Source organism: Perna viridis, chromosome 2, assembly GCF_037379345.1.
Source record: "Perna viridis isolate PV_CMFRI_1.1 ecotype Kerala chromosome 2, ASM3737934v1, whole genome shotgun sequence".
In the NCBI taxonomy this organism is placed as follows: Eukaryota; Metazoa; Mollusca; class Bivalvia; order Mytilida; family Mytilidae; genus Perna; species Perna viridis.
The window spans coordinates 47,874,185-47,893,047 of record NC_142446.1 but is presented as its reverse complement, the minus strand read 5'-3'; the positions used below and the strand labels follow the sequence as shown (position 1 = coordinate 47,893,047).

At 31.5% G+C, this 18,863-nt stretch overlaps 1 protein-coding gene across 2 annotated transcripts; it reads right to left on the bottom strand.

Moving 5' to 3' along the window:
- Nucleotides 1–1,085: 1,085 nt before the first annotated feature.
- On the bottom strand, nt 1,086–18,839 carry LOC148625463 (uncharacterized). 2 transcript variants are annotated; one of them, XM_088569027.1, is made up of 9 exons: nt 18,784–18,839; nt 17,063–17,128; nt 15,135–15,294; nt 13,118–13,188; nt 11,494–11,602; nt 9,432–9,559; nt 7,446–7,669; nt 5,452–5,617; nt 1,086–4,241 (listed from the first exon to the last, which is right to left on the bottom strand). In XM_088569027.1, exons 2-9 carry the CDS (start codon nt 17,103–17,105, stop codon nt 4,132–4,134), a joined length of 1,011 nt encoding a protein of 336 aa, XP_088425153.1. In that variant the 5' UTR covers nt 17,106–17,128; nt 18,784–18,839; the 3' UTR covers nt 1,086–4,131. The 2 variants fall into 2 exon arrangements, with proteins under 2 accessions (XP_088425153.1, XP_088425152.1); XM_088569026.1 differs by having other exon boundaries at nt 18,803–18,839.
- Between the last annotated feature and the right edge of the window lie 24 nt (nt 18,840–18,863).

The window sequence follows — 18,863 nt, the reverse complement described above, 5'->3', positions numbered from 1 at the left end:
ATGATTGATTGACTTTTTACATTTCAAACATTTCAGGACAAGATCATTTGATCAATCAAACATTTGCTTTTGTACAATTTACTAGTCTGACACATTGAGCAGGATTTTCATGAATCACTAGTAACAGAAGCGTTTCTTCATAAGAAATCTATATGAAATAATGTCCCACCTGGATAATCTTGGTAACAATTGCTCTTTCATTGCCTGGGTGTAGATAAAGTTAGATTTGTAGTTAACTTACATTTTTTGCGGAACTTTTTATGATTGATACATTCAGCTATTGTTAAGTGGATTTTAATCAAAGCTTTTCAAATTTTGCACATAAGCTTAAGTGACAGGTCATTGGATGATTTAAGTAACATTTTTTATTGGCTAATGTGCCAACTGTGTAAAAACATCAGTGACTTTTCTTCTGAGATAGCTCTTTCAAGTCATGATGTGCACCTGAGCTTTATCAAGAGATCAGTTAGGCATTTTCACACATAAAAATCAAGTTTTGTAAAAAATTTGTGTTGAGACAGGCAAATGAAATCGTTCAGGAGAAAGGTTACAGAAAGTGCTATCTTTTCAACTTTATTGTTGTAGTGTTATTCAAAAACAAATGTGATGGTAGAAGCAGGGCCCTTGTAAATAATTGTTTCATTTTCTATGAAAAACATTCATAGTATATATTTGAATCTAAACTTAAAAAAAAAAAATCCATTTCTTTCTTCCAAATGCAGTTGTTGGACAGACTAACAGTGAAGGGTGAGGCAGGTATTAAGAAACTTTCTACAACAAAACAAGCTCTTGTAAAAAAAAGAGAAAGAAATCAGTGGTGATGGCTCAGTAGTAATACCCCTGCTTTTTATCACAATATAATGAAAATTCATGTTTTTATCAGCAAACAGGAAGTATATGTCATACTAATATGAAACAGTATCCCATGATACAGTATATGCATATGAAGCTTTCCATAAAATATTGACAGCCTATGATAAACAGCAGCTGAGAATTACAGTATGACTGACACAGATAAATCAGTTAACGCCACATATACTACAGTGTAGGGGTATAAAAACAAAAAAAAATAAGAACAATATTAATAATTTTAAAATAAAATTTATTGTTGTAAATCTATTAATATTTGTAACAATAAAAATGATTGTAAAATAAAATTAACAATTTGTAAATCATTATAAAAAATTAACAAAATCTATTTAAAATCACCATCAATATTCTTATATAACTATGACAAAATGTAAATGATTGCTTATATATATTGAATAATTTTTTGTCTAAATCTTGCATAAACATTGTACAAATCAAGGATATGGCCATTTCAATTCAATCATAAAACACCAAACACCAAAGTAAATTGGATTTATATAGGCATGTAAAAAAGAGGAAACCCTGGCTAAATAATCTTTACATTTGCTTTGCAGCAGCAGATCCCAAAATTGCAAAATAAGGGCCCGATGATTGGCCAAAGAAGGGGTCACTTCAGTGATTTTCAGTTTTTCTATATGATATGGGTAACCCTAATTTTTTAAGCATAAAGATGGACCCAGATCCTCCCTTGGATCCATCTTTGCTTTAATTTGCAAGTTTATGCATGAAAGTACTGGCATAAAAATCTACATATATTTTCACTACAGGAAAAAAAAAACCTATTTCCATATATACTCTACCATATATACTCTACCATATATGCTCGTCAAAATCTAAAGAATTTTATCTATACTAATAACAAGCAACTCCTAGCCAAACGTCCCCTGCCGCTGCAAAAAAAAGTTGCAAGGCAAAAGTTCAGTATCCCCTGTAAAATTTGTGGAAACAAAATGGTGGTGCAATATGATCTACAAATGGTAACTAACAATCCAACAAAATATGAACAAAACAGTTGAATCTGAAATGTACATAATTGAAGGAGATACCATGAAACAATGCATTTGCTGAAGCTCTATTTTACAAAATTCAAGTGGAAATATCAATCAAAAGTGGGGACTTTTTCCATGATTCTTATACAAACCTGTACAAAAAGTAATATAAACAAGTTTTGGGTAACAAAAACTCTATTCTGTACCAACATATTTAAGGATCAATTTTTAAACATTTTTGACCAAGTTATGTAATATAAACAAATTTGAAGCAGTTTACGTTTCATTAACCACGAAGCAGTTTATTAACAAGTGTAAATTGTCAAAATGTTTTTGCAATCTTAAATTGGTAAAAATTTAAAGAAAATCTTTACCACTTAATTTCCAATAAATTCAAGTCCTTTATCAAAACTTTATTTAGTCTGGAATTATTTGAATCACAGACTATGGACCAAACGACATTAATGATGTCACCAAAACTAGTTGACACAAAATGACCCATGTTGCCCAAAAAAGACTAAGCCAATTAGAAGATTAACTATAAATCAAGTACAATTATTATATCGTAAAATTTCCACGTTATTTATAGATATGACAATGTTTAACTCAAGACAAATTTATTGATAACCTCAGACACAATAGGTGTGCAAGAGGACATTATCATATCATACAAATCAACAACAATACATATAATAATTACAAAACATAAAAATAATGCACAACACAGAATCAAGATGTAAAGTATCTAACGTGTGAAAAGTTGGTTTTCACAGCAATTTAGCAAGATTTCTAATAAATGATGCCAAATTAATGTACAGTTCTTTATGACAAAATTCAAGAAGCCTTTTTAATTTATACATCTGCGGATTTATAGTATGATATTTTGGTAAACATTTATCTCAAATTTCTTTGATCCTTTCATGTTTATACAAAAAGAAATAATGGAATTCATTTCCGATTCCCTGCCCAAAAAGATGACATATTCTTTGACCTTTTGGTATCTTAGACCGTCTACATGTTTCAGACATTTTTTTTTAAATTGGAGCATCTCAGTTTGGCAATTTGGTGTGTTTCACCTACTTTAAGTTTTAACAAGTATGATTTTAGCTTAAATTCTTTTTTGAATTCAAAATAATTCGCCTCTTGAAGAGTCATTAGCATTGGAGAACCATGATTGAATAAACTGATCTTTTAACTGTCGTTCAACAATGGTTTTCAATACATTTCTATCCATACATTTTTGATCATTCCAAATAAAAGTAAATCCTACCTCGATTAGGATGGACTTGGCAAATGATATCCACTTAAAGTTATTCAGATTTCTGGGATGCAGAGCAAACATTACCTTATATATGATAGATGATAATTTTTTATAGTCAGTCAGTAAACCATTCCAATATAAAACAAGTATTTCGGTATTTATTAAATATGTTTCTAACATTATGATGAATTATGATAAAAACACAGTACTATTTTGGTGGAAAAAATTTAAATTTCAAGGGTTCATCTTTCATTAATAAAATGTCAAAGAATCCCTACAATTTATATTTTTGATATTTTTGACCAAAAAAAAATTAATCACTCATGAAGCTGGGTTAAAAAAACTTTTTTGACGTAAATATATCTTAGTAGAAAAAAATGTAATCAAGTGTAATATATCATTTAGATTAGGAACACAGTAAGAGTTAAATTGCAATACTGTGGTCCTTTTCACAAAAAATCGTAAGGGTAAAATTAGTGGTAAGTTATGACATCATAGTAAATCAAAGTATGGTGACGTCATAACTTACCACTAATTTTACACTTAAGATTTTTTATGAAAAGGAACTGAAAAAAAAACACTTAAACCCAATTGTTTCGTGAAATATTGCGGTTATTTACAACCAACCGTTTTATGCAGTTGTTTACCACTACATGTATGCATCTTAATTAGAACTAAGAACAAGAAACATTTATGCACATTTACAAGCACAAAACAACGATCTCTGAATAAAAAAAAAACAGAAACATCTATGCCCTTTACAACTCTCTAAGTTAACATTTTCATAAAAAAATGTCTCCTTGGCATTACTTCAGGTATCCATAACATTCATTTAAGTGGATTTCATTAGTATTAAAAAGCAAAAATTATGAAATTTAAAAAAAAATAAATTATTTTAGTTATAGACTAGATGTGCCACAATACCCAAGATTGATGAAGAAATTTATATTGCTTAAAAAAAGTTTGAAATGGTATCAGCTGCTAAAGAGTTAGACCTAATTTACACTGTCATTATTCATCAAAACCAACTGGTCCCTGACTCTGTACAGATCTCAGACAAGCTCTCACTAATTTCATTACTTTAACAGTGTCTCCTTTCTTCACTCTCATCTCACTTTTACCTAGAAAAAAAAATTAGCATTTTTTTTAGAATGCTTTAAGAGAAAAAGTTGTAGTTTGTATGTAATTTTACTTTGTATGAAGTGTTGAGGTTTTATACAATACATGCTAAACATGTTTTAAATTAAGCTATATAAATCACAAAACTTCCAACAGACACAATAAAATCATTACTAAATTATGTTCCATCTAGCATTATTACTTGAGGAATTGACAAATTCACAATCAATGCTCCAGTTCTCTCCTTTTTATTTCTTTTTATGACTGATCTAACTGATTAGGTTGAAGGTGTTTGCCATGTAAGTCCCATGTGTAATGCCAGGCTCATTAGCCAAAAGAAACCAATACAAAACTACTAGACACACCAAAGATTTGTTAAGTCTTGGCTGACTGGTTTACTAAAATTTACTATGCATACAGACTGACAGGACAAAACTCCAGGATACAATTGTTTTTAATAAATATCAGGTTTATGTAGTTACAGTTCAGACAGGTTTTACTGTGATTACAGAGATGTACGATAACAGTTCAGACAGGTCTTCCTGTGATTACAGAGGTGTTGATAACAGTTCAGACTGGTTTTACTGTGATAACAGAGGTGTACGATAAAAGTTCAGAAAGGTTTTACTGTGATTACAGAGGTGTAAGATAACAGTTCAGAAAGGTTTTACTGTGATTACAGAGGTGTAAGATAACAGTTCAGAAAGGTTTTACTGTGATTACAGAGGTGTAAGATAACAGTTCAGAAAGGTTTTACTGTGATTACAGAGGTGTACGATAACAGTTCAGAAAGGTCTTCCTGTGATTTAAGAGGTGTACGATAACAGTTCAGAAAGGTTTTACTGTGATTACTCAGATGTACAATAACAGTTCAGACAGGTCTTCCTGTGATTAAAGAGGTGTATGATAACAGTTCAGACAGGTTTTACTGTGATTACAGAGGTGTTGATAACAAATTAGGACAAATGTACTTTTATTCACTGCATAGGATGATCTAAGGGGGGCCTGACCCAACTTACCTTAATAAAAGTTAGGTTAATAATCTAAAAAAAAATCACTAAACCACCTACCCCCCTTTATGGAAATTTCTTCTGGATACACCACTGCACATATATGAGTATAATTTGTCAAAAAATAAAACAAATTGTATCTCAAAAATTAAGCACTGAATGCACCTCCTATGAATTCATCACTGTATTAAATATGTCATACCTTCCATTACATCGAGGAAATGTTCCAATTCATTAGCATAAGCTTGAGGATATCGTGTTGTAAAGTGTGTATCTATTGGTCCAGTAGATATAGACTGTAGTGTGTAAGCTGTTGTTAAACTTGGTGATCGATTGTCAACAGACAACATCCCTTTGTCAAATAATGCCTATAATAATAAATTACTTCTTTAACTAAAACTTGTTTAACCCCACAGCAGACATGTGCCTGTCTACAGTCAGGTGATGTTTGTCATTTATATGTCTTTGTGTCATTATTTGACTTTTTAGTTTATTTAGAAGTGTCATTGTTCTGTTACTTTTGATTTTATAACTTTTGTTTTTGGGGCCTTTCTGAGTTTACTAAAAGATGTGCTTACACTTGTTCAGGAGGTAGACCTAGGATAAGGGACACAACTCTTACAAATCATTGGAATGTTTGTATTCAGCTTTTCATCAATCTCGTGTAAGCATCAAAGTAACTTGGACTGATTTAATTCTGTTTCAATTGAAAGCTTGATAAGCTCTGGTGATATATTATGATACAAACATATCACTGATTTCAAGAGTTATGTCCCTTACCCAAGGTCTACCTTCTTAAGTGAAGACCTTTTGGTGATTTCTGTAAGTATTTAATGTTTTTTTATAAAGGTTATGGTGCATTTCACCACACTTGTTCCTTTTTCTATTCTTGTCAAGTATATATCCATGATAGATGTATATTTTTAAAAAATGGTTTGCATGGTGCAGCTTGATATGACCGCAGAGTTCAAATCCTGGACAGTTGGAGCAAATATAGACACACCATTCAAACTTGACACAGCTACGAATTTTGATTACAATTAGATATTTGACACAAGATAAGAATTTGACCAGAACCGAAGTGGTCACTTTTTGGCCATTATTTCAAAATGGTTCCAGTCAAAACCTGAAAAATCAATCCCTAACTTCCTCTGGGGACATAGCACCTTGTACAATTTGAAAGCAATCCATTCCCTTTCACCCATGTTATCGTCAAGAAATCAGAAAAAAATACTTGTTTCTGATCCCTCTGTGACCCCTTATTCTTACTTGGCTCAAGTCACATCCCCAAAAATCAATCCCAGTTTTTCTTCTGTGGTACGGCAACTTGTAATAAAAATTATACAAGTCACTTTTATTTAAGTTGTTATTTGGACATTAGGAAAATGCTCTTCACACATTCTTTTTGGCCCCTTATTTCTACAAAATTCAAGTCTAAACCCCAAAAATCAATCCCAGTTTTCCTTTGGTGGTATGGAGCCTTAGATTTAGAAATTCCTACATCTATGTCAAAAAAGTTCATTTCTTTGTACCACTTCTTAATTTAATTTAGCAGACTGTCTGTATGTCAGCAACTAGATATTTTTCTTTGCAGAGAATAACTGAAGTCAAATTTTCTAAGTCTAATGACAACAACAGAGTAATCAATCAGTAAGGTAATAATTTTACAAGCTTACCGTAACTTTGGAACTAACATGTACTTGTTCTTTTTAAAGTTAAAAATTAAATTATGGAATACTAGAAACCTTTTAAGAGACAGTCCAGGTAGAAACCACACAGTTTCCATAATATGGCTAGCACAGAAAAAAATTTATCCCATCATTTTTTTTTCTAATGTAATGTCAAACATAACACAATGTTAGAGAGATTTTTTTATCAAAAAATGGAAGACTTAATATATTTTCAAAATTCCCAAACAAATCAACTAAATAATGAACAGGTCAAGGAGTTATTTCACATTATTTTAATTTCTAGTTTTTTTCCATAAAATCTATTTTATTCTTACCACAACAGTAAATTGCCAACCAGTGTTTTTTTTCAAAATGTGAGCATGTAATCTTTAATGGATGATACATTCTGGAAACAGTTCCACATGTGCTACCCACTGCCTGGGTCTTTTGGGGATACCCTCTTAATGAATTACGAAAATGATTTCTAAACAAGAAACAGACATATTTATTGTACATTATTGTTTACCTCAAGTCTTTGGTCATATCCAAACCCAGACACTCTACCATTTTCTAAGCAAGCAATAACACCATTTTCAAATTTAATGGTGACAATGACTTGGTCCATATCATTACATTTACCAATCTCTGGATCAAAGGCTGTGCCCTGGACATATACTGTCTTTGGAATTGACCCTGACAACCACAAGGACAGGTCAAGGTCATGTATTGTAGAATCATTTAAAATTCCACCTGAAATACCCAAGTTATAAGTATGAAAACAAATTAATGTAAATCATTTGAAATCAATTTTTGTGTTAAAATGATATGATGAAACATGCTCAAAATTTAACAAGAGGCTTTCAATCTAACCTGATTTATCAGCTTTAAAAAGTTGAATACAAGCACAAACTTAAAATGGTCAAATGCCTTTAACCAAATTTGTAGAGATGAAATTTGTCATGATACTGAACATTTTTGCTATTAACATTTATCGTTCTGTTAACTGAATAACAAGCTAAAAGTAAAAAAAGTCTTTCAAAAATGAAAGCAGAAGATTTATCCAAAATTTGTACCAATCATAGATCTTTAAATACTTGAAATTTTTTATAATTTACATTCTGCTATAGTTTTGTTAACAATGGCAAAACACTGTGAAAATGGTCAAAAATGACACTCTCTGGGCCATAAATCCAAGAAGTGTCAACATATATTTCTGAAATGTGCAAAAAAAAAACAAAAAGATACTGAGTAATTGAACATTTTATCACTTTATACTACTCATCATTTTGCTATTGTTTTTTCTAAATAATAAGCAAAACTGATAAAAAAAAAAACATGAAAAATGACACATTCATGGGCTATAACTCCAAGAAGTGTCAACAGATATTTTTGAAATTTGCCCAAAAAATAGATATTGAATTACTAAACATTTTATCACTTTATGCTAATCATCAATATGCTTTTGTTCTAAAATTAATAGGCAAAAACTGATAAAAATATAAACAATGACACTTTCATGGACCATAACTCAAAGAAGGGGCAACAGATTTTTCTGAAATTTGCACAAAAAATAGAAACTGAAATAATTTAATACTGAACATTTGATCAATTCACATTTAACATCAATTTGCTATTGTTTACTTAATAACATGCAAAACTTAAAAATAGTCAAAAATGACACTTTCAAGTGCCACAACTCCAAGAAGGGGCAATATTTATTTTCTGAAATTTGCACCATTGATAGATCTTGTTTATATTAATAATACAGTTAGAAATGTGCAGCTAGCTGTTTCATTTTTTAAAAAATGACCAAAAAAAAAAATGCCAGAAAAAAGGTAAAATCAGCATAAAAAGACAATAACTCCAAAGTCAGTAAATTGATTATCTTCAAATTAAGAAAATTATTCTGGAATATTAATCTCTTCAAGTGAAAGTGCCTAAGATGTCTCAGATTTCCTCTATCTGTTACTGTTTCTGAGATGTTAACAAACATATGTGGTGATAACCCTATTTATTATTTTCAGTAAAAACAGCCATGTTTTTTGGTGAGGGACCATAATGGATAAAATTTTGTTAGTAGACATGTCCAGAATGATTGTAACAAAGTTTCATCAAATTCTATTCAATAATTTCAGAGGAGAAGATTTTTAAAGAAAAGATGATGCCAACAGACACCAGGTGATGACAAAAGCTCACATGGCCTTTCAGGCCAGGTGAGCTAAAAATTGCATGGTCATATCTGGGATAAAGCATTGACCATCCAGCTAGTCGACAATAATTATGGCATATCAAAATGTAATCTCACTATGACCTTGACATTTGAAATCAGAAATAAGTGCTGGTCAAAATCTCTGATGAAAAGGGCATTTTAAGTGAAAGGTGTGATACTTATCAAGCAGTATATTCAAATAACGCCATACTTTTAATATCAAATGCAAGTTGTTTTTTTTTTGTTTTAACTTCACATTTCTCTTACATTTCATCTAAAAAATTATAAGTTTTAATATCTCACCAGAAGTTTTTATATAAGATACAGGAGGAGCCTCTAAGTCTCTACTGGTAGTTTTGATTAATCTCAGATTTCCCATCTTATTCTCACGAATCTGAGAGTACACATTGTAAAAGTCTGGATCAAATCTCCTTCATAAAAAAGTAGTAAATGAAGCTAAAAGTATGTGATTCATTAACAAAAACACAATTAAAGCAAAACAAAACCCTAGTTTTTTAAGTTTTTGGTTTTTTTTTTTACCTCGTGAATAACTCAAATAAATTCCCCTCTTTTTCTTGATGAAGTACAGCTTGAACCAAAAGTAAGCCTACCAATAGATAAGGTGCTAAATTGACAGATCACAAATATACCAAATATCAATAAATTTTTGTATAAAAATGCCAAAGTTAAAAACATTTTTAGCTTGGTGTATACTAAAAAGTTCTATTGATGTCTGTTTCTGTTACATATAAATCATGCAATTCTGTGCTTACCTTACTTCATATCTCTTTATTTTGCTTCAATACATTTTTATATGCTAACTTCCAGTAATACATTACTTCATATGAATAACTAGAGGCTCTAGAGAGCCTGAATGGCTCACTTGGTAAAAAATAGTATTTTAAGCTTTCTAAAGCTGGACTTTTGACCTTACCAGGCACTTAATTATCCACAAGGTTTTCATATTACAAAATAAATCTCTCAGTCATTTTTTGACTCTTCAAGAGCAAAAGCTCAAACATCAATCAACAGATCTTCATGAAAAATTCGGCATAGGTCCGTCTTACCATGTTAAACAATTTTATCCTGTGAAAACTTTGCTATACCCATTGTTTGTAGTAATTTCCACAACTCCTCAATTTTTAGTAATGGGAACCATGTTTTTCGACAGATGAAAAATCTTCTCACACAGATTGGTAAGGACATCCTATCAAGCATTCATACCATGTTTGTTACATTCCATCCTACCAGTAGTCTCAGAGGAGAAGATTTTCAAAGTTGAAAATGTAAAATTTGGGAAAAAATCCATTTCAGGATGAATTACTCATTCATCTGTCAACCTATCTTCCTGAAAATTTCAGCATAGGTCAAATTCATCATGCTGAACAATTTAACATCTGCCAGATCTAGCTAAACCCCACTGTTTTTGAGTTATTTGCAAAATTCTGCAATTTGACCTCTATGGTTTATTTTTAGTAACAGCAGTCATGTTTTCCGCAACATTAAAAATCTCAATGCACAGATTGTTAAAGATATTCTATATAACATTTATGCTGAGTTTTATTTTAATCTTTCCAGTTGCTTCAGAATAGATTTTCAAAGTTGAAAATGTAAAATTCGGGAAAATAATCCATTTCAGGACCCTTAACTCATTCATTCATCAATGAAACTTCCTGAAAATTTTGACTTGGGTCCATCTCATTATGCTGAACAATTTCACTCCCTGCCATATTTAAGCAAAACCCAACTGCTTTTGAATAATTCTGCAATTAGATGCCTACGGTCTATTTTTAGTAACAGTCAGCATGCTTTTTGCCAGATCAAAAATTCCAATGCACAGATTGTTAAGGGCATTCTACATAACATTCATGCTAGGTTTTGTTTCAATCCATCTGGTAGTTTCAGAGGAGAAGATTTTGAAAGTTGGAAATGTAAAATTGGGGAAAAAAATCCATTTCAGGACCCATAACTCATTCATTTGTCAACGGATCTTTCTAAAAATGGTGGCACAGGTCTATCCTATCATGCTGAACAATTTAACACCAGTCCTATTTTAGCTAAACCCAACTGCTATTGAGTTATTTTCAAAATCCTGCAATTTGACGCCTATGGTCTATTTTTATTAATGGCTGATATATATTTTTTGCCAGATCAAAAATCCCCACACAAGGATTTAAAAAAAAAAATATCATAAGAAACATTCATGCAAAGTTTGGTTACATTCTGTCTAATAGTTTCAGAGGAGAAGACGTTTCAAAAAGTTAACAGATGATGACGACAGGCGACGAACAAATAGAGATGGCAATACCTCACATGGCCTTTTTTCACCTAAATACATTATTTCATATTTTATTCAATGTATCACCTGTGAAGTGCATTAAATAATGGTCGATTTTTAGAAGCAGCAATATTGTAGCAGTCCTCAGTTGTCTTCAGATTATCTGTGATGGGTTTCTCACAAAACACTGCCTTATCTATAAATAGAACATCTATAAGTACATACATTTGTATTTCAAACGCTCATCAACCTAACAACAACACAGACATATGTTGTTACAGTGAAACCGGTCTAAATTGAACACAGAATAAAGCAAAACTAAACCGATCACTTTTTGAAGTCCACAATGTAAACTAATGGTGGAAAGGGAAGCTGGTCAATTGAAAATCCATTATTTTAATGTTCATGTTGTCAAAGAGTAATCAAGGGAACCAAGGTTATAGCAGTAATCAACAGAATGCAATCCAGGGACAAAGACCAGACATGGAAAACAGACATACACAACAAAGAACATAAAGTAACTAAAATCATACAAGTAACAAAAGTACATGAGCAACTCGGATTCCACTCAAAACTGGGAGCATGGACCAAGTGCACCGGTAGGGTAAGCATCATCTGCTTTTCTAGAAACCCCGCCAAGTTGCTCATAAAAAGTCAAGTCCAGGGTAGACAAACAAGGAATGGAAAACTATGACCCATAGAATAAATCAGCTTTCATGGTGCAGATGGAACAGTTGTTTTTCTCACCAAAAGAACATCTCACCATCTACCCATCCATCCAATTTCCAACATAACTGATGATAATTGTTATCTAGACATGAATGTTTTAGTATTATAGGAACAACATATACCAACAAAACCAAAATCAAGAAATTAATTTGATTTATGACAAGAGCTTGCAATACGTGTAGATTCATTGTAGGAATGGTCCATACTATAAATAAAAGTTGTACTTGCTGATAAACATCTCTAAAAATAGGTGTAAATGTGATGTGATGGACTTATCACTTGGTTCATTTCTATGGTTTATATACTTGTGTAATCTGAAACATAGCTATAAAACCTGGTTTAAACCACCTCTCATTTTGAAATGCCTGTGCCAAGTTAGGACCATTGAAGTGGTTTCAAACTTTCCGGTTTTTACCCTGATATTGCCATATATTAGAGATTTTCCTTTAGAATATTCTTTTTGACTACTGTTTATATTCTATAAGTTCAGTAGTTTTGTTATTACCCTTCATAGCTGTTTACAGTTGTCACTGATTTTGCATTGTTTATTCATTTTAAATTACTGGTAGAAGTATTGTGGGCAATCTCGTGAAGAAGACATTCCCAGCTTCCAGCTAAATTACATTATGTTTTATCCTTAAGTTGGTGATTCTATTTGCGGTGATCTGAAGGCAACTATTCTCATGCACACCAATAAATGATGCCCAGCCTTCCTATAAATTTTCATCAATACCTATTGAACGGTTTTAGGAGGAGTTTTGCTTGCAAGGTTTTAACAAGTAAAACTTGATTTTCATCAAAATCCATTCAGCAAACTTTGTGTATAGGGGGTATAAAAATCCTGTGATGAAAACACCTATTTCTAATTCCCAAAGGTGTATTTGAATAAGAATCATAATTTAACACATTTGGGAGGGATTTGGAATTTCTTGTTTTCAAAACTGATATAAATAAAATAATAGACATTATACTTTATACATACCAGCTTGAAGTGAATCCTTTATGATTGGCTCATGAGTAGAAGTTGGAGAACAAATTAAAACTGCATCAACACTGAAATATAGTAAAGAAGATTTACACATCTAAAAAAACTATTAATGATTTTGGAAAAACTGTTAAAGATGAAATGAGTCTAAATTTAGAATAATTTTGATATAAATTGTTGTACTAAAGGACATAAACACTTATCCATCCATCTGTTTTGAAGTTTAAGATTAACAAAATGTAAAACCAAAAGTTTATAAATTACAGTGTATATAAAAAAAGAAAGGGTCCGTAAGTTTCCTTTTACAATGACAAACATAACTCTTTTTTTTCTCAAACTGTCAGTATTTATGTTATTAAGTTTTCCTACAACATAGGGACAAATGGATGGGGCTATGGCATTATACCATAGAGTTTCAGACAAATACAGACGAATTAAAATTATACTTTATTCCCAGGAATAAAGAAGACAAGAACAAAACTGATCTTTCATTGAAAAACAAAGAAACAACAATCATATTTTTCCAAATTTAAAACTGAGTTGGACCTCCTTGAACAACTTTAAGTGCGGTAGACAGCAATTTATGAGGAAACAAAGATACAAGCAGAAATCAGATTGATTGATTGATTATTGGGGTTAAACGCCCGAGCAGCAATATTTCAGCTTTATTCAGGCGATGAACATGAAATGGATGTTAAAATGAACATGAAATAATGATGATGTGATTAAGAAAGGGATGGGACACAAGGATAATAGGGTGGACAAATTTTGATATCCACTAGAAAAAGGAGGGATCAGTAGGGTCAGGTAATTTAGCCTCCTGTGGCGGTGCCCAGTATGGTTTGTGGTCAGGTTTTCAGTGTAATAGCTTGACAACCCCATGTAACACGCCAGGGGTACCCCATTCCACCACCTGGGGCACACAACCCAGTTGCTCTGTGGGCAGAGCGCCCTAACCCCCGACTAAAGTTCTGAGCACTGTTTAGTCACCTTTTACGACAAGCTTAGCACTGCTGCAGGCCTATTCTTTTGACATCCGGACCTGCACAGGGCTGCAGAAATCAGAAAATAATACAGATAAGAAAAACAGACTAACAACAATGAACATAAAATAATCAAAACAACACAAAGAAAGAAACAAAAGTAAATGAGCAACTCAGACTCCACCAAACACTTGGAGCATGGACCAGGTGCACCAGTAGGGAAAGGTTCCTCTGCTTTTCTAAAAACACCCACAGAGTTGCTCATACAATGTCACCTAGATGCAGATACATAGTACTTGGTTGAGATTTTTCATACTTCGTGAAAAACCATGATATACCAAAGAAAATGATATCAAAACTTATTTGTCCAGTGTGGTGGACTTAGCAAAGTCAGTTAACTGGCTATTAATTAATCTCACTACCTACTACAACACAGATAGGGTGTCCAGCCACACTTCTCCCACTCAGTGTGGCAGGATGGCCTACCTGCGTTGAAGTAGGTAGTGAGATTAAAATAGCCAGTTAATTGACTTGGCTAAAGGACAACTTTTGTTCTGATATCTGATTGAAAAATGCAGACAGGAATTTTTATAGGAAATCCAATGAATTTTTTTGTTGTTATAAATTTGTTTTTTACTTCGATCCCATATAACATGAAAACCATAAGTTATCATATATCTGAAATCTGATTGAAAAATGCATGCAGGAATTTTTATAAGGAATCCAATAAAAATAATTTCAAATTCTGACTAAAAATTTTTTTTTTTTTTAGGAGTGTGGCCCCTTTAACCCCTTTTAATTTCTTAATTTGTACCCCTTTGACTACAAAACAGTAAAAAGATAAGCCTACCCTGTAACTTTTTAAAACAAAATACCAAAGGGAACAGATTAACTCCTGAATGATAAAAATTGAATAAAAATAAACTTTTCTATCAATCTAATGAGAATACTAATTTCCCATTTTTAGCCCTTTTTTCCAAAAGGAATGGGACAAAAATCTCCAAAACCTATACTTGAATAAAAAAGTGTACCTGGGATCATTATATACATCATTTAATCTATCTGGTGTTGTACATTTAGCATTTAGATTATAATCTGCAACAAACTTCTGTGCATCTTCTAATCTATTCCTGATGATCCAACTCACTGTGGCTCTAGGTGATAGCATTATATTCTTTATATGAGCTAACCCTAGAAAAAAAATGACAGAAAATTTGATTCAATGAAATCTGTCTAAACCAAATCCTGAATTATCAAAAAACCTATGACACCTATTTAGGTAAACTTATCTAAATTTTGAACCTTGGTTAACGAAGAACATGTCTGAACTAACCAAAAAGCCCAAATGTTATTAAGTTTAGACAGCTTGATTTCAAGGTATCCATAAAGGATATAATATAAATATGAATTTGTAGTTTTTAATTCTGAAACCCTGAGAGTTCAGTATGGTATTTATGACATTCATGTCCACGAATACATGGTTATGGCTTTGCATTGTTTTCAATCTGTTTACAAATTATTCTGCCTTTAATATAATACAAATGTATAGCAAATTTGTGTTAATATTGTATTTTTCTCTCCGATCAGAGAATTTTTGTTTGAATATAGGATTAGTTAAGGACTGAATGTTTCATTTTTTATGTTTCAATGGCATATAAAAATGTTGACCATAGCACATTTTCAATGAAGCACGCATTCCATAATGTGCAACCTGTCAACACTTTTACATGCCCACAAAACTTTCAAATGAAACATTTAATTCGTATAATTACATTTAATGTGTTTCTCACATTTCAATCTTATAAAATTTTAGATATAAATTGAAAATATGCAATACACAATGATCAATAAAAGTAGTCCGCTTAATTGTGGATGAATATAAATAATTGGAAAGTCAACGCATGAAACATCATATGTAAAACCGATTATCCAATGAGATTATTGTAATATTATGATATGCACATTAAATGTAATTACAGTATATATAAATAGGGATGTCAAAAGATCTGAAGTTCAATACTCTGGTAATCGACCATGATACTCAGTAAACTTGAGTACTTGGATATTTCTTCAACTTGTGGTGAAAAATATTGATCTTTGTTGGGATGAGATATTTTTGATATACTTTCTATACACTTAAGCTGCAACATAATGAAATCACTTGACATCTTAATGGAAGACATACAAATTATTCAAAGACTAGACTACTACTCTGGTATGTGTACTGCTCTAAAATTCGTCAATTTTACAAAAGACGATGTAACTGACCACAGCAAGTATTATTTGTGTGATTATTCACTAAATAAGAGACACGTAAAAAACCATCGATAATTTATTGAAGTATGACTCAATAGATGCAATCTGAATCATATGTTTTTAGTGAACTTACATGTACTTATTGATAATTTACCATTATTTAGAGAACAGTGAATGCTACTTATCAGTTAATGATCCAAGTAAGTGTTGATCTGCATACAAACACCTTTACAAATTAGTTGTGTGAACTTTTTGTACAATTGATTTTAATTAGTAAAACAATGGGACATTTTGCAAAGGAAACTTACTGAGGAACTGTATCAAGATATCTAAAATGTAAACCAGTATCTGAGCACTTAAATTGTACTAGAGTATTTCGCAGTCTGAGTATTTGATATCACTAGATAAAAACAAAATTTCGTAATGTCTTCAATATGATATGTATGCTACTAAAAGCCCATTATTGAAATTTTAAAACCTTAGATTTAATTTTAATACAAATGTCATATATTTTTTTTTTCATTCAATCAATTTAATTCATGCTTTTAAAAACTTTAACAAAATGTACCAATATAAAATAAAAAAACAGAAACACTGTTGATATGACTTAAAAAAATCTCTTTTAGCTCATTCCCTGTGTTTATTTTAAAATAGAAAAACAATGTATAAAGTTTACCTATCAATATCATTGATTGTTTCTTACCCATATTTCCAAGTCCAAACAAAGCAAATCCTATTCTTCCCATTATTCTTTTTTAATTTAACTTTCCTGTAAGCAAAAATATAAACAAATATAGACAAATAAATACTGAATGCTAGTGATACAGACTTGCTATACACAGCCGAAAGTGCCACATAAGAAAATCATATGTTGTTTCACATATACATTGTAATTATCAAATCGTTTTATCATGTGTGAATATTAGTTTGGTAATTGATTGTCATAAATTCTGTAAAAGAGTAATCAAGGGAAGCATGGACCAGGGTGCACCAGTAGGGTAATCATCCTGAATTTCATAGACATTTATTATATTTGTGGTAAATGTAACAATTTCAAAGCAACAGTACAAAGAAGAGTTTCACAAGAAAAATCAAGGGAACCAAGTTATAGCAGTAATCAAAAGAATGTAATCTAGGGACAAAGACCAGACATGGAAAAAAGACATACACAACAAAGAACATGAAGTAACTAAAATCATACATAGAAAGTAACAAAAGCAAATGAATAACTGGGAGCATGGACCAAGCTTAGCAATGGTATGCAACTTAAAGATGTCATTTGTCCTGGGAATTCACAGTGAACTTTAAAAATGTCCTCTTTCAACATGTAAAGTAAAGGAAACGTTGGAAGTGGTTAGTGAGACCATTAAGCTAAATTATGGCATATTTCAGAGAAATGAATAAAATCCGTGTAGTGATATTGGTAATCAGGCTATAGTTTAAGCGATGCATTGTCCAAGACATTTTAAAAAACAACATAACAACAAGATTTTTATTAGTAAAACTGACTCATAACTTGACGTCATCCCTGAAATACCTAATGTCACTGCCTGGGATATTCAAAGTACTCAAATCGTCATACAGCACAGACTAAGCATCACACAGTGATAAAATATGCATGATGTTAATTGTTGAAATCTGTCCTTTTTTATAATGATCAATGATATTAATTTCTACAACTTCTTATTATAGATATCAAACTTGTATGACAAGTTACCTAAAATTGTCATTTTAAGTCATTTAGGGAAAATATCAATGAGGGGCATGATATTAAAATGGCCATTTCTTTGTAGTCCCATGTTTGATTTTGATATTTTTGGTCTTATTAGACTTGCAATACCACAAGCTTTCATAAAATGTAAAAAAAGAAAAACCCAAAAATAATCATAAAATGTTCTTAACAAATTTACACAAAAATATGAGTCTTTAATTATGACCACACAGATCTCACCAAGCTGAATACTTTTACCCTTAATCAGAATTTTGCTTAACCAAACAGTTATGGATATATATATTCGAAAAACTGCTGTATGTTCATTTTTAGTAACAGAGCCATGTTTTTAGCTGATAAAAACTCCCCAGATCATTTCAAGGCTGAATACCATACAAAACATACACAGATTCGTTCTAATTGGTCAAGTGTGGGAGGAAAAGATTTTTCAAATTAATGACATTACCATAGCAAAAAAAAAAAAAAAACATGAAAAGAATGCAACAACTCCTACATGGCTTAACACATTTGCACGAAAATTTGACCACAGAATGACAAATACAGTTTTATAGGCCATAATAGGGTGAAGCTGGCATGGCAATAATTTGGGTTTCTTTCGGATCAATAAGGATGGTTCCAGAAGTCAAACAAATCTCTAGCGATCCTGGAGTAGGTTTGGGGATCAAAGCACTATAGGAATAATGGGTATGAACCTGATTAATCGAAACGCACCAAGAACTTAAGACCTCGTTAAGAATTTCCGGAAATCTCCTGCTTTGGTCATTCTATTACC

Bases quoted from the DNA above. Each gene is read 5' to 3' on its own strand.
- LOC148625463 (XM_088569027.1), bottom strand. From the start codon at position 17,105: ATGGGAAGAATAGGATTTGCTTTGTTTGGACTTGGAAATATGG. The intron at 13,189-15,134 runs GTACACTTTTTT...ACTATATTTCAG, and splicing joins GATGTATATAATGATCCCAG to TGTTGATGCAGTTTTAATTT. The intron at 7,670-9,431 runs GTGAGATATTAA...TGGGTATTTCAG, and splicing joins ATCTTATATAAAAACTTCTG to GTGGAATTTTAAATGATTCT.